Source organism: Phallusia mammillata, chromosome 2 (assembly GCF_965637545.1).
Source record: "Phallusia mammillata chromosome 2, kaPhaMamm4.hap1.1, whole genome shotgun sequence".
Taxonomy (NCBI): Eukaryota; Metazoa; Chordata; class Ascidiacea; order Phlebobranchia; family Ascidiidae; genus Phallusia; species Phallusia mammillata.
Genome location: NC_137253.1, coordinates 9579717 through 9593290, shown reverse-complemented (window position 1 = coordinate 9593290; position 13574 = coordinate 9579717). Strand labels below are relative to the sequence as shown.

General features: G+C 37.1%; 1 protein-coding gene and 1 long non-coding RNA gene across 2 annotated transcripts; both read right to left on the bottom strand.

Annotated features, from left to right (window-relative positions):
• Positions 1-4261: 4261 nt before the first annotated feature.
• Positions 4262-6631, bottom strand: LOC145215249 (uncharacterized). The gene is made up of 3 exons (XR_013857242.1): positions 6469-6631; positions 6289-6358; positions 4262-6146 (listed from the first exon to the last, which is right to left on the bottom strand). It is a non-coding gene; the product is annotated as an uncharacterized LOC145215249 (long non-coding RNA).
• Positions 6632-10314: 3683 nt separating this feature from the next.
• LOC145213411 (large ribosomal subunit protein mL54-like) lies at positions 10315-13157 on the bottom strand. The gene is made up of 3 exons (XM_080081666.1): positions 12904-13157; positions 12266-12410; positions 10315-10743 (listed from the first exon to the last, which is right to left on the bottom strand). The coding sequence occupies exons 1-3, from the start codon at positions 12983-12985 to the stop codon at positions 10524-10526; spliced, it is 447 nt and encodes a 148-aa protein (XP_079937792.1). The 5' UTR covers positions 12986-13157; the 3' UTR covers positions 10315-10523.
• Between the last annotated feature and the right edge of the window lie 417 nt (positions 13158-13574).

The following is a 13574-nucleotide window of genomic DNA, read 5'->3' as shown; positions in this document are numbered from 1 at the left end:
CTACCGAATCTCCAAACCGGTTTAAACCGGATTTGAAAATCGAAAATTTTGACCTGATTATTGAAAAAACCCTAAGGCTATAGCCTTTCCGTTTTTTCGATTTTCGGGGGTCAAATATTGAAGAAAAATCCGGTTTTCGGTGGGTTTTCGCCGGAATATTCCAGTTTCAAACTGGTTTAAACCGGTTTCTGCCTCCTACCGAACCTCCAAACCGGTTTAAACTGGATTTAAAAATCGAAAATTTTGACCCGATTTTTGAAAAAACCTAAGGCTATAGCCTTTCCGTTTTTTCGATTTTCGGGGGTCAAAAAATTGAAGAAAAATCCGGTTTTCGGTGGGTTTTCGCCGGAATATTCCAGTTTCAAACTGGTTTAAACCGGTTTCTGCCACCTACCGAACCTCCAAACCGGTTCAAACCTGATTTAAAAATCGAAAATTTTGGCCCGATTTTTGAAAAAACCCTAAGGCTATAGCCTTTCCGTTTTTTCGATTTTCGGGGGTCAAAAAATTGAAGAAAAATCCGGTTTTCGGTGGGTTTTCCCTGGAATACTCCAGTTTCAAACTGGTTTAAACCGGTTTCTGCCTCCTACCGAACCTCCAAACCGGTTTAAACCGGATTTGAAAACCGAAAATTTTGACCCGATTTTTGAAAAAACCCTAAGGCTATAGCCTTTCCGTTTTTTCGATTTTCGGGGGTAAAAAAATTGAAGAAAAATCCGGTTTTCGGTAGGTTTTCGCCGGAATATTCCAGTTTCAAACTGGTTTAAACCGGTTTCTGCCTCCTACCGAATCTCCAAACCGGTTTAAACCGGAATTGAAAACCGAAAATTTTGACCCGATTTTAAAAAAAAACCTAAGGCTATGGCCTTTCCGTTTTTTCGATTTTCGGGGGACAAAAATTGAAGAAAAATCCGGTTTTCGGTGGGTTTTCGCCGGAATATTCCAGTTTCAAACTGGTTTAAACCGGTTTCTGCCTCCTACCGAATCTCCAAACCGGTTTAAACCGGATTTGAAAATCGAAAATTTTGACCTGATTATTGAAAAAACCCTAAGGCTATAGCCTTTCCGTTTTTTCGATTTTCGGGGGTCAAATATTGAAGAAAAATCCGGTTTTCGGTGGGTTTTCGCCGGAATATTCCAGTTTCAAACTGGTTTAAACCGGTTTCTGCCACCTACCGAACCTCCAAACCGGTTCAAACCTGATTTAAAAATCGAAAATTTTGGCCCGATTTTTGAAAAAACCCTAAGGCTATAGCCTTTCCGTTTTTTCGATTTTCGGGGGTCAAAAAATTGAAGAAAAATCCGGTTTTCGGTGGGTTTTCCCTGGAATACTCCAGTTTCAAACTGGTTTAAACCGGTTTCTGCCTCCTACCGAACCTCCAAACCGGTTTAAACCGGATTTGAAAACCGAAAATTTTGACCCGATTTTTGAAAAAACCCTAAGGCTATAGCCTTTCCGTTTTTTCGATTTTCGGGGGTAAAAAAATTGAAGAAAAATCCGGTTTTCGGTAGGTTTTCGCCGGAATATTCCAGTTTCAAACTGGTTTAAACCGGTTTCTGCCTCCTACCGAATCTCCAAACCGGTTTAAACCGGAATTGAAAACCGAAAATTTTGACCCGATTTTTTAAAAAAACCTAAGGCTATGGCCTTTCCGTTTTTTCGATTTTCGGGGGACAAAAATTGAAGAAAAATCCGGTTTTCGGTGGGTTTTCGCCGGAATATTCCAGTTTCAAACTGGTTTAAACCGGTTTCTGCCTCCTACCGAATCTCCAAACCGGTTTAAACCGGATTTGAAAATCGAAAATTTTGACCTGATTATTGAAAAAACCCTAAGGCTATAGCCTTTCCGTTTTTTCGATTTTCGGGGGTCAAATATTGAAGAAAAATCCGGTTTTCGGTGGGTTTTCGCCGGAATATTCCAGTTTCAAACTGGTTTAAACCGGTTTCTGCTTCCTACCGAATCTCCAAACCGGTTTAAACCGGATTTGAAAACCGAAAATTTTGACCCGATTTTTGAAAAAACCCTAAGGCTATAGCCTTTCCGTTTTTTCGATTTTCGGGGGTCAAAAAATTGAAGAAAAATCCGGTTTTCGGTGGGTTTTCCCTGGAATACTCCAGTTTCAAACTGGTTTAAACCGGTTTCTGCCTCCTACCGAACCTCCAAACCGGTTTAAACCGGATTTGAAAACCGAAAATTTTGACCCGATTTTTGAAAAAACCCTAAGGCTATAGCCTTTCCGTTTTTTCGATTTTCGGGGGTCAAAAAATTGAAGAAAAATCCGGTTTTCGGTAGGTTTTCGCCGGAATATTCCAGTTTCAAACTGGTTTAAACCGGTTTCTGCTTCCTACCGAATCTCCAAACCGGTTTAAACCGGAATTGAAAACCGAAAATTTTGACCCGATTTTTAAAAAAAACCTAAGGCTATGGCCTTTCCGTTTTTTCGATTTTCGGGGGACAAAAATTGAAGAAAAATCCGGTTTTCGGTGGGTTTTCGCCGGAATATTCCAGTTTCAAACTGGTTTAAACCGGTTTCTGCCTCCTACCGAATCTCCAAACCGGTTTAAACCGGATTTGAAAATCGAAAATTTTGACCTGATTATTGAAAAAACCCTAAGGCTATAGCCTTTCCGTTTTTTCGATTTTCGGGGGTCAAATATTGAAGAAAAATCCGGTTTTCGGTGGGTTTTCGCCGGAATATTCCAGTTTCAAACTGGTTTAAACCGGTTTCTGCCTCCTGCCGAACCTCCAAACCGGTTCAAACCTGATTTAAAAATCGAAAATTTTGGCCCGATTTTTGAAAAAAACCTAAGGCTACAGCCTTTCCGTTTTTTCGATTTTCGCGGGTCAAAAAATGGAAGAAAAATCCGGTTTTCTGTGGGTTTTCGCCGGAATATTCCAGTTTCAAACTGGTTTAAACCGGTTTCTGCCTCCTACCGAACCTCCAAACCGGTTTAAACCGGATTTGAAAACCGAAAATTTTGACCCGATTTTTGAAAAAACCCTGAGGCTATAGCCTTTCCGTATTTTCGATTTTCGGGGGTCAAAAAATTGAAGAAAAATCCGGTTTTCGGTGGGTTTTCGCCGGAGTATTCCAGTTTCAAACTTCAAACTGGTTTAAACCGGTTTCTGCCTTCTACCAAACTGGTTTAAACCGGTTTCTGCCTCATCCTTTCAAACTGGTTTAAACCGGTTTCTGCCTCCTACCAAAACTCCATATCGGATATAAAAATCGAAAATTTGATCCAGATTTTTGAAAAAAAACTTGCAAGTTAGTTGAATAAATGTATTACTTTGTAGCGAAGCTGAATTGTAAATAAAAGAGTGATTGCTTGCAAACCGTAAGATACAATAAAATGCGGTTTGTTTTGTGTTTGGTTTCATTAAAGGTATTTTTTTAGATTGTCCGAAATTTTGCATGTCCCGATGTGATAACCCTAAGTTACTAGTAAATGCCCAGTCATATTTTAATCTATTAACGACGGTAAACATTTATGACGTAACAAATGTATTATGTTCTTCATTGTTAGCAGAAACTTTTAGTGATTAGTATGTGTATCGGTATCGTTTCGACTGCTTCTGAAATTAGCGTGTTTTGGTAAACAATATGTTGTTATTTAGCAGCCCCGTACACTTGCAGGAGATGCAGTATCAAGTGTCTCATTGTAGTGACATATAATAAAATCTGTGACCCATTTCGTTTTCTTTTCGAATTATGGTGACATGAATGACCTATTTTATGAAAAAGTTCGCCATCCCTGCACTATGGTTTTCTGCCTGAACATAAACTAAACTTATTTTAACATGTCCATGCTATTAATTGAATTTAAACTTGACTTATTAGAAAGAGGCCACAAAATTATGATGGTTAAAACCAGGGTGATACAGGATATTAAACAAGGTTAAAACTAAGACAAACAAACAAGGACGCAAAGCAGGTTTTTACAAGAATTAAGATGAATGGTTTCAATAATATTGATATAGTTTTAACTTAATTTCTCTCATTTTATGTATGTGAGCTTTATTTATTGACACCTATTATCACTGTTATTGGGATGCTAATTGTATTCCCAAGTTTGCATGCGAGATATTTATCTTTTCCGCTTACTGATAGTTACCTGACAATGCAAGAAAATCCGAATTAGTTATAATTGATATTTTTAATTTGTGTTCATGCCCATTTCTTGGTTGTATGCAAAACAAACTAATACATCTTCAAAAACTGACCATGAAACCGTGAATGTACATCAAACAGGAAACCATCAACATTGTCAGTTGTATTCCATTTTTCCGGCAACAACAATGAAAAAGAATATTCAGTGATTGGTAAATATTGCGTTATAAAGTAGATTTAAACATGTAAGTCAGAAGGAAATTTGAACAAGATTGTTTTGCACACGTACACTTAAACAGCACACCACAGCAAAGAGATAAATTTTCGCACATTACCCAAAGTATTTAAATGCGCTGTGAAGTGATAATAGTTTGGAACACTTTCAAGAAGCAAAGCTCAATGAATTGATTGAAGAAAGAGAAATTGTCAGCAAAACAGGTAAACAGAAAAATTAAATCTCATCGTAGGGCACGAATCGGAAATTTCGGTTTTTGCTTATACAATTTAAGAACTATTAATATCAGGTTTTACATATTATTAAACTACACTTTACTTGAGTGGAAAAATAATTGCTTAGTTAGCTTAACCACACATACATGCGCTGCATCACAACTAAGATGTAATGGCGCCTCGGGCGGAAGATGATAACACAAGACCAGTATAGCAGATAACTGAAGTACATTTTGAGCACGTATGAATGGAAAACAAGTTTAAAAACGTCTCTAGCGGAATATTTTCATAATAGAAACAACACAAGAGCTATACGGCAGATGAGTAATTAACAACATTATAGAAAACATACAACTATTATCTATAAGCAAACGTGTTCGATACGTAATGTGTGCAACTTTGCAATAAGGTGATAGTTTGAAGGCAGATGTTACTATCAACCACAATTCTCAAACAGAAAATTAATGGTTTTGCCCCATAAGACATGCGCTGTCGCAATAAGCAGATAACAGCGCCCCTAGCGGATCATTGGAATGTAACCAGAAAAAAGTAGCGAAGCAAAATAGCAAGGTAAAACTTGCATGACTTTTCAGGCAAAGGTTGCTTAAGCACAAAACGAACACTTTAAATCAAAACACAATAACATAACCCACAAAAGCAATTATTTTTGTAAACGAACACTTTTTGAAACATCATTGCAAGGAAAGTTAAAAACTGCTACGTTGCAAGGAAATTGGATCAAAGTTCTTACACAAAGAACAGTTTGTGTTTTCAGCTCAAATCTATAATTTTAACTTGTCAAGTTTGCCAACAGATTGCATGGAAATGGAAAACAGCAGAAATGAAGCGAGTTTAATCAATGGCTGCCAAAATACAAACAGCAATGTCGGGAGTCACATTCATCTGTATTCAATCACAAAAATATATCTAAAACATAACATAAAAAATATATCTAAAACGGTCATTTAAAGCATGTTACAATGCGTAGAGCATACAGATCACAAGGAAAGTGTTTATGTTACAAAGGACTTATGCGTTACAACTCAAAATCCCGAAATGAATATATTGCAAGGGCGGAATGATCAAAAGCATCGCTGAACGTTCGCGCTGTTGTTAAAACAAAATTTGCGTGATTGTTGCTGGATGCTGTGTGCGTGTGTTCTCGTGTAAAACAGCAATAGAACCCGGCATTATCCAAGTCAGAAGCGGACGTTCAGTCAAACGTATGTGTGTAACACAAGTTGGAAATATATCATGACGTCAGGAATCTACGTCACAGTGACATAAGATAAGCCCCAGCCTTGTAGGACGTTGCCATCGCCTGGGGCTGACTGATGAAACCGGTTCACCCCAAAATGGAACCCAACATGACGTCACGTCGTTTGCGTCACTGCGGAGAATGAAGTTGACGTCATTGTCTTGAGGGTGATGAAAACGTCACCATGACGTAGGAAAATACAATGGCGAGATAATGTTATGCTTCAGGTGACATCATCTGACGGAATGCGATGACGCCATCGACGATGAAATCAGAGGGAACTCCTGGACTGATGCGTTGGATTCCAGTGAAGTAGGTACGACGTCTGAAATATAGAAAAAAATCGATTAAAGTTTAAACCCAACAAATACAATTAGCCTAAATATGATTACAGCAATTTAAGTCAAGCAATTAAATACATAGGTTTTAATACAACGTTTGTTTGTAATCGAAGTAAACTTTGTTACCTTTTTTCTTAATGGTTAAAATCATATCTGTCGTCGTTTCGTGGAGTGACGTCACTCTATCATGAAGCATCTGAAATACAAATTGAAAAAACTAATTATACAACGGGCAATACAAAGGATACAACGGAAAAACTAATTATACAACACGTAAAAAACATATTTGAAAACAGAAAGTTTTACCTCAGGGTTTTTCGTGAACAATTTCATCCCGTTTTAGCAACGTGCAACACCTTATTCTTTGTTATGCTTTTCGTTGCAGTATTGAAATGGTAATTAGTAAACCTGCGAAACCATAATACCTAAACTTTTATAAAACTCTAAAAGCTGAAAAACAAAAACACAGTTTGGTTAACCTGCAAAAAAGAAGGTTAAATCCCTACCTGGAAGCTAACGTTACAGGTTTCGTAAAGCATGCAAAAAGAAAGTATTATTTTTCACAAATTAAATTCTAGTTTCTGCCACCTAAAAAACAGAAGTTAATAACAAATTCCTACTCCGAAAAACAAAACAAGTTTCAAAATCCTAAAACCTGTAAAACAAAACAAGTTTTAAATCCTAAACCTGAATAACAAAACAAATTATTATCAATATAATTGTTTCAAAATGCCTTTGGAATCTGAAAAACAAAATTATTAGTTAATCCTGCAAAAATAACAATAATAAATCTGAAAAACAAAACAGAATATATATTAAACCTGTAAAAAAATAGAAAAGTGATTTCCTGTAGAAAAACACCAAGGTTAATAAAAACACAATCAAAATTACCTCATAAACTCTTTTTAATTGCAAGGCAAGTTTTGTAGTTTTGCGGGTTTTTTAGGTTTGTCACCTTACAATCTTAAATAATACAATACTTTCCCAAAACACCTGAAAAACAAAAACAAGATGAGTTTTCAAAAAAAAACTAGAACAACAGCAAGAAACTTACAATTTAGCAAGTCGACATGGAATTGGAGAGCAAAACTGGACTTTTCTCACATCTTTTAACTTTTTCGCTTTCTAACACTTGACGGTGGCGGTTCGCATGGTTAGAGCGAGCGATGGGCGATGAAAAAATAAGCAATACACATCATGAACAACCTGTCGGCTGATGTAAAAAGGCACAACACCCCCCCAAGAACTGGTCTACTTAAAAAGAAATGAAAGGATAGCAAAAGTGGACTCGCACATAATTTTGTTGGTGAAAGAGGGAAAGCGACAGAGAAATACTTTCGGTTATAGTTTTAAGCACAGTGGCAGAGTGGTTCATCTTGGTACGAATCGGTTGTTCGTCTGCTTTGTTTGACAAGTTTCTGAAAAAAACGTTGGAACCGCCATCGTCCCTGCGCCGCCGACTTAAAAGTACACAAGCTTGCCTAACTAACTGCCCTGCATACATCCGTAGCAAATTAGCCTAGAAAAGTAGAAGGTGAGTCTGTCGTGTTTTACAACCACCCAAAATGCCACTGCCCCATAATGACTGGATGGCCGGGTCAAGCAAGGACACGGAACTGAACTTAATAGTAAGTAAGTTAGCCTAAATCCACGAAAAAAAGGCTTGACCAGCAAAATGGGATCTAGGGCTTTGTAATTGGCGAAAATTCAGGTTATCACGAACATTATGTTGCGATCAACAAAGAGTTATTACATCACATGCTTGATATCCAATTCGCAGCTTCTTTTTAAGAAAGAAAACCTTGAGCTGGACGTACAAGCATGAATAAAACAAGCTGGTCAAAACCCGACAAACAAATCCACAGCAACCTTAGCTTTACAGTTGGAATAGGCGCATTTTTTTTGAAGGGACAGTAACGTTTTAAGGCGTATAACTCAACAACATCGCGTCACTGCCCCTGCCCTCAGAGTCCCCCCGCAAGGACCCAAATGTTTTACGCAAACGCAGGGCTGGGGGGAAAAAATACAAAAGTTTGCGCCCTACCAGGGTGGATCACGAAACTTTTCGGGCTATATGCAAAGCCGGTCTCCTCTGGTCCACGAGCCTGGACCTTCATTGGAAATAGCGGTGTCCCTACTCTGTGTCGTCTGCACCGCGGCCAATGCAATGCTGTGGAGGCCATGCCCAGGCCGTGTTTCTATACGCACCTTATTTTAGCTAAAGCCATTTAGCAACACGCCACACCTAACTAGAAATCGATCTAAGCTAGAGTCCCTACGTGGCGCGCGAATCCCAAACGTACCCCACCTATGTTAACTATAACCTACCCTTAGTTAACGAGTGCTACTCATAGTTCTAGCCCTAGCGCCAACTTGCTGACATAGTAGCACTCCTAGCGACTTGGACCATTCTTTGACCGAGAAAGACTTCCTCTACGGATCCTTCTCGGACAAAGAATAAGTCACTCAACCCTAGCGCTAGTTAATCTAAGTTAGGCCTAACAGTTCCGCATACCCAGTTGGCCCACGACAGACTCCTATGTTTACATACACGTAAAATATTTGAAGTTGTATGACGAAAATGGAAGAGATCGTGAAGCGGGTGAACATCTGAATCTGCAAATAAAACAACACATTAAGTAACGTGTAACAGACTGGGCTGTGCCAGTTGCAATTATAAACCATAAGAGTGAAACTACAGAACGCGCGTTGCAGATTTCACAAGCCACGCAGATTTAGAAAACTCGCCTGCGTGTGTGACGTCACAATGCCTAAAGCGCGATGCGCTGCAACGGCCCCTCGTTGCAGTGAATTGTTTGCATGGCTTCAATAGTGTCTGTTCAGTTAGCTTTGTTATGTCAGCATAACAATAAAATCACTTAGTTTATTGAAACTGTTATGCAGATATAACCTATAAACAGATCAGATCAAAAAGTTTTTAACGTTACCATTTGCCGTTAAATGACTTAGAGTTTTCATAGTAAACCACTACTTTTATTCAGTGTTAATCTACAAGCGCATTCATAATAAAAAATACGAAGATGAAATGCTTACGATTTGGTTTAAATGTCCGCATACGCCAAAATATTGGTATTTCCTATAATGTAGCATAGTTAAAGACAAGAAATTGGATTTACCTTGTAACTTCTCGATGTTTCCACCTCCGCACGCCGCAAACACCACGAGACAAATGACTTTGACTGGAATGACTTTGGCACACCAAAAACACGCTGAGCGCTGATTGGCTGCGGGAACTCAAGAGTTAAATGTTGATGATGTGGTGTTGGAAAAAAAGTTGGGGAGTTAAAATTTTTATTTTTTATTTCAAAAAAGGATTTATTGTAAAAGAGGAAACAAGCAATATGGAGTCCTATTGTGGTTGGGTTAAAGTTTATTAAATTGACCGGATGATAGTACTGGTATATAAACCACAGTTTGCAACATAAATTAATAATTCCTCAACAATTCCTCAGCAATCAAGAACCTTAAAACCCTGACCCCAGATTCTGAACATGTTAGACAAGACCTTGACCTCTTTGACCTTTGAAACCGGCTCTAAAAACGTTATAACTCCGCTTTCTATTTCAACCTATACACGAGCATTTGACGAAACGTTTCAGTAATAAAACATCTCGCTTTTTTATCTATTTGGGCTGTTGCATGCGACATTAAACATCCGTGTATAGTGTTTAAATAAGAACAATATTGCAATTGTGGCTTCAAAAACGTTTTTTCTTTAATTTGTTGATCAAATAATTGAAGAAAACTCCGGTTTTTAGTCGTTTTCGCCAAAAATATTTCAGTTACAAACTTGTTTAGACCGACTTCCGCCTCCTGCCGAACCTCTAAACCGGTTAAAAGACGAATCGAAATCTCAAAACCTAAGGCTATAGCTTTTCCCTTCTTTCGATTTCGGGGGTCCAAAAATCGAAGAGAAATTCGGTTTTTGGTGGGTTTTCGCTGGAATATTCCAGTTTCAAACTGGTCATAACCGGTTTTAGCCTCCTACCAAACCTCCAAACCGGAATCAAAAACCAGAAATTTTCACCCGATTTTCGAAATCTCTAAGGCTATTGAACCTTTAACTGATAAAAAAAAAACTAAACGGTAAATGCTTGACCTCTTCAAACCTAACCTGCTTTTATATTGAAATTTGAAGAAACTTTACTTTTATTAACCATAAATGCACAGTAAAGAAATCTGCATTTAATGATACTTAATAGGAACATAAAGGTTGTGAATAGGTGCAATTGTCAAACCTAAACAGGCATTTAAAAGTTTTTGAAAATAAATTTCACAGGTTGCTTTAACATCCTTTATCAGCAGCCTTCACAAGATTTCAGTACAAAAAAGTGACTACTTTAGCTTTTTGCTTCTTTTAATTTTTCCTCCGGTGTCTTTAGGGGCAATCGACTTTTAAATGAAAGTTCATGTGGCTTGGGAGGCAAGGAAAACCCTTTTCCTTTTTTGGGGAGATTAATCATGTAACGACGCTCGTTCGCCAATGCCCACCAATATTCTTTGGTGGTCGGGTCCATTTCGGTGTAGTGTTCTGGCTTTCCAAGTTTGATATCCCATAACCTTTGAAAAGAGACTATTATTAATAATAAGTTATAGTCAACATATAAATTGTAGCAATGAATAATGTATAATCTCTAATGCACGTAGTAATTGAAAATGTTATTAGTAATTTTATTTATTGTTGAAAACTAATCCAAACTTTCCCTTTTAAGATATGCATTACGCTGACACAAAAGAATTTCTCTCTGTTACAATTACAAGAGCTATTTTTTTTACTTTTGCTAACCTTTACTCAACAAAATATACTTTTGAAAGAATGAAGTTAGCCTTAAAATGGAAACAAGACTTTCACACAGTCTTATCTGGACATAGGACAGCGGTTCCCAAAAACTGTAGACAGGACCCAAATACTTTTAAAAATGTTTTGTGGTGACTCACTGCCAATATGTATCTATGATTACTATTTTGTCTGTAAATTAGTACAGCTTTTCAAAAAATTTTGGTTTATGTAAAATTACTATGCCTGTTAGGAATGTTTCATCAAAATCTAACAGACATTATTCTTTGTTTCATTCCAATTTAGCCTGAACTTTAGAGCAGTTTTGATGCATTGCAGGACAGACAGCAGTAACCCGGCAAACAACAGATGGTTTCACAAACAAAATCAACCATTATTATGTCAAAGAAAATTGTTATAAAATTATAATTATTATTCTGCAAAAATTTAACAAGTTGACTGCCAAGCGATATTCCTATGTTGTGCTTAAATTTGCCAAATTTGTTTTAGTGGCTTTCTGAAATCAGAAAGTCAAAATATTTTGTGCCATGCTACGAGTTAACTCGTAGGTAACATGCTGGTGTAGGGTGTCTCGGTGTTGCCACAACGCATCCTTGACGTTAGTTCGAGATGCCAGCTCGTTTTAAGTGCGTTACAATCAAATAAGTCTTCTCCGAGTATACCCGTATCTGGCAACCCTGGCTAGATCGACAACTACGAGATAACTCGTAGTTGGCAGTCAACATGTTAAATCCAAGCAAAACAAGAAACACTATGAAACAAAGTAAAAAATAGATGCCATTGTTAAAAAAACAGCACCTCAATGCAAATAGTTGACTCATTTTGGGTTGGGACCTACACTTTGGGAAACAACGAATGGAGGAACCAATAAGTTTTGTAAAATTATATAAATTCAAACAATATATATTTGATTTTCAATCATATACACTGATGTCATTTTTATGGAGCAGTAAGGTATTCTGTCATAGCATACAAACAAATGTTCTTGAGGCAGATTGAAATGTACAAGTTGCTATTTGGTTAACTACAAAACTCGCAGAAGTAAAAAAATGAAGGACACAAATCTAGCTTTAATCACAATTATTTGAATGACAAACAGTGTTTTTGTTAGTCATCAAGAAAACTATGGTGCATATCTTGTGTTTGGCCCACAGCTTGCAAGTTTGCCAGCGTGGTGCTTATTTTATTCAGAAAGCTTGTATACATGCCCATAGTAAATCAGAAAAGTCTGGTGGATAAATTGTTTTGAAGCAAGCATTAACTTAATAAATCATATTGTCATACCAGTCAGGATATTCAGAATCTGGTTTTAATTCTGGATCCTCCCCTTCCTTGAACTTGTTCAATCCACAGCATCTGGTGGTGAGGAGATGAGCATCAGTAACAGGTTTCGGTTGTTTTACTGCTGTTGCCTTAAGTGCCTTAGAAGCTGGAAAAGGTGTGTTTAATTTGAATCAGCAGTTTTAAAACCTTCGCATGTTTTATTACACTCTATGTTGTAAATTTTTAAGTGGCAACCATGTTAATACTTCAAATGATGCTTTGCTCTACGCTGAAATGGGTGGTCACTAAACCAAAGTTTTATGTTTCTAGCCTGTGGGGCTTAGAAGCACGTTTTGTTGGGGTCATACAAGTAGATTGGATTTTGAAAGCTATTGGACTGACCTTGTGCAAATTAAGACCTTATGTTCACAAAAAATCAAACAATCTTGTATTTACAATACTGCAGTCATTTGCATAGATTACATTACATTTTTCCTCTTCATGTTGTAAGAATCTTTCACCTTTTTAATGTGCTTTGACAATGTTCGATTTTTAGTTTATGGTACCAAAAATGTTTAAAACCTTTATTTTTAGAATCTACATTATCAAAAAACTAAGTGATGAAGAAACCAAAGGTGTTCACAAAAATAATAAATTACCTGTTTTGCTCAGCTTAGCAGGGTTGATAGCAGAAGTTTGAATACATCTTGAAATTCCAAAACTTACTTTTCGTGCTATCATAGTTGAGTTAAAGATATCGCGTTCGCGTCTTTGGTTGAAAAAAGTCCCAAAAACAAAACAATTTCAGCAGTCACGCTTTACTTCTTACACGCATGACTGATTATAAAGATTTTTTAAAAAATCTAAAGGGCAAAGTTTGCACAAGATTTTCAATTGCTAAAAAAACATTTAAAAAAACTCTTTTAATATCCTAAAACGATTTTTTGGTACAAAAACCCAGGACTATTTGAAGAGCGTGATATAGAATCATGGTGTTCAATTAATAGCATACGTGATGCATGTAAAATAAAAAACTAAATGGCAGAGATACATCATTCATAGCAGAGGTCGTCAAACACGGGGCTACACAAAAACAGAAACTTTACATTGCGTAGACTGGACAAAGGCGTTGTAGCTAACTACTTTTGACCTAGGCCTAGAGCCAGATTAAAAATTCTTACCTAAATTCAACTGGATCTGGGCAAAACGTTTGTTGACTCCCATTTAAAAGAGAACAAATTAGACCAAAATGACCTTTTACTATGCATAGACGCACCCAATTGGCTTAATTTTGCTTTTGCCGAAATTTATCATAAATGACGCGATTTTA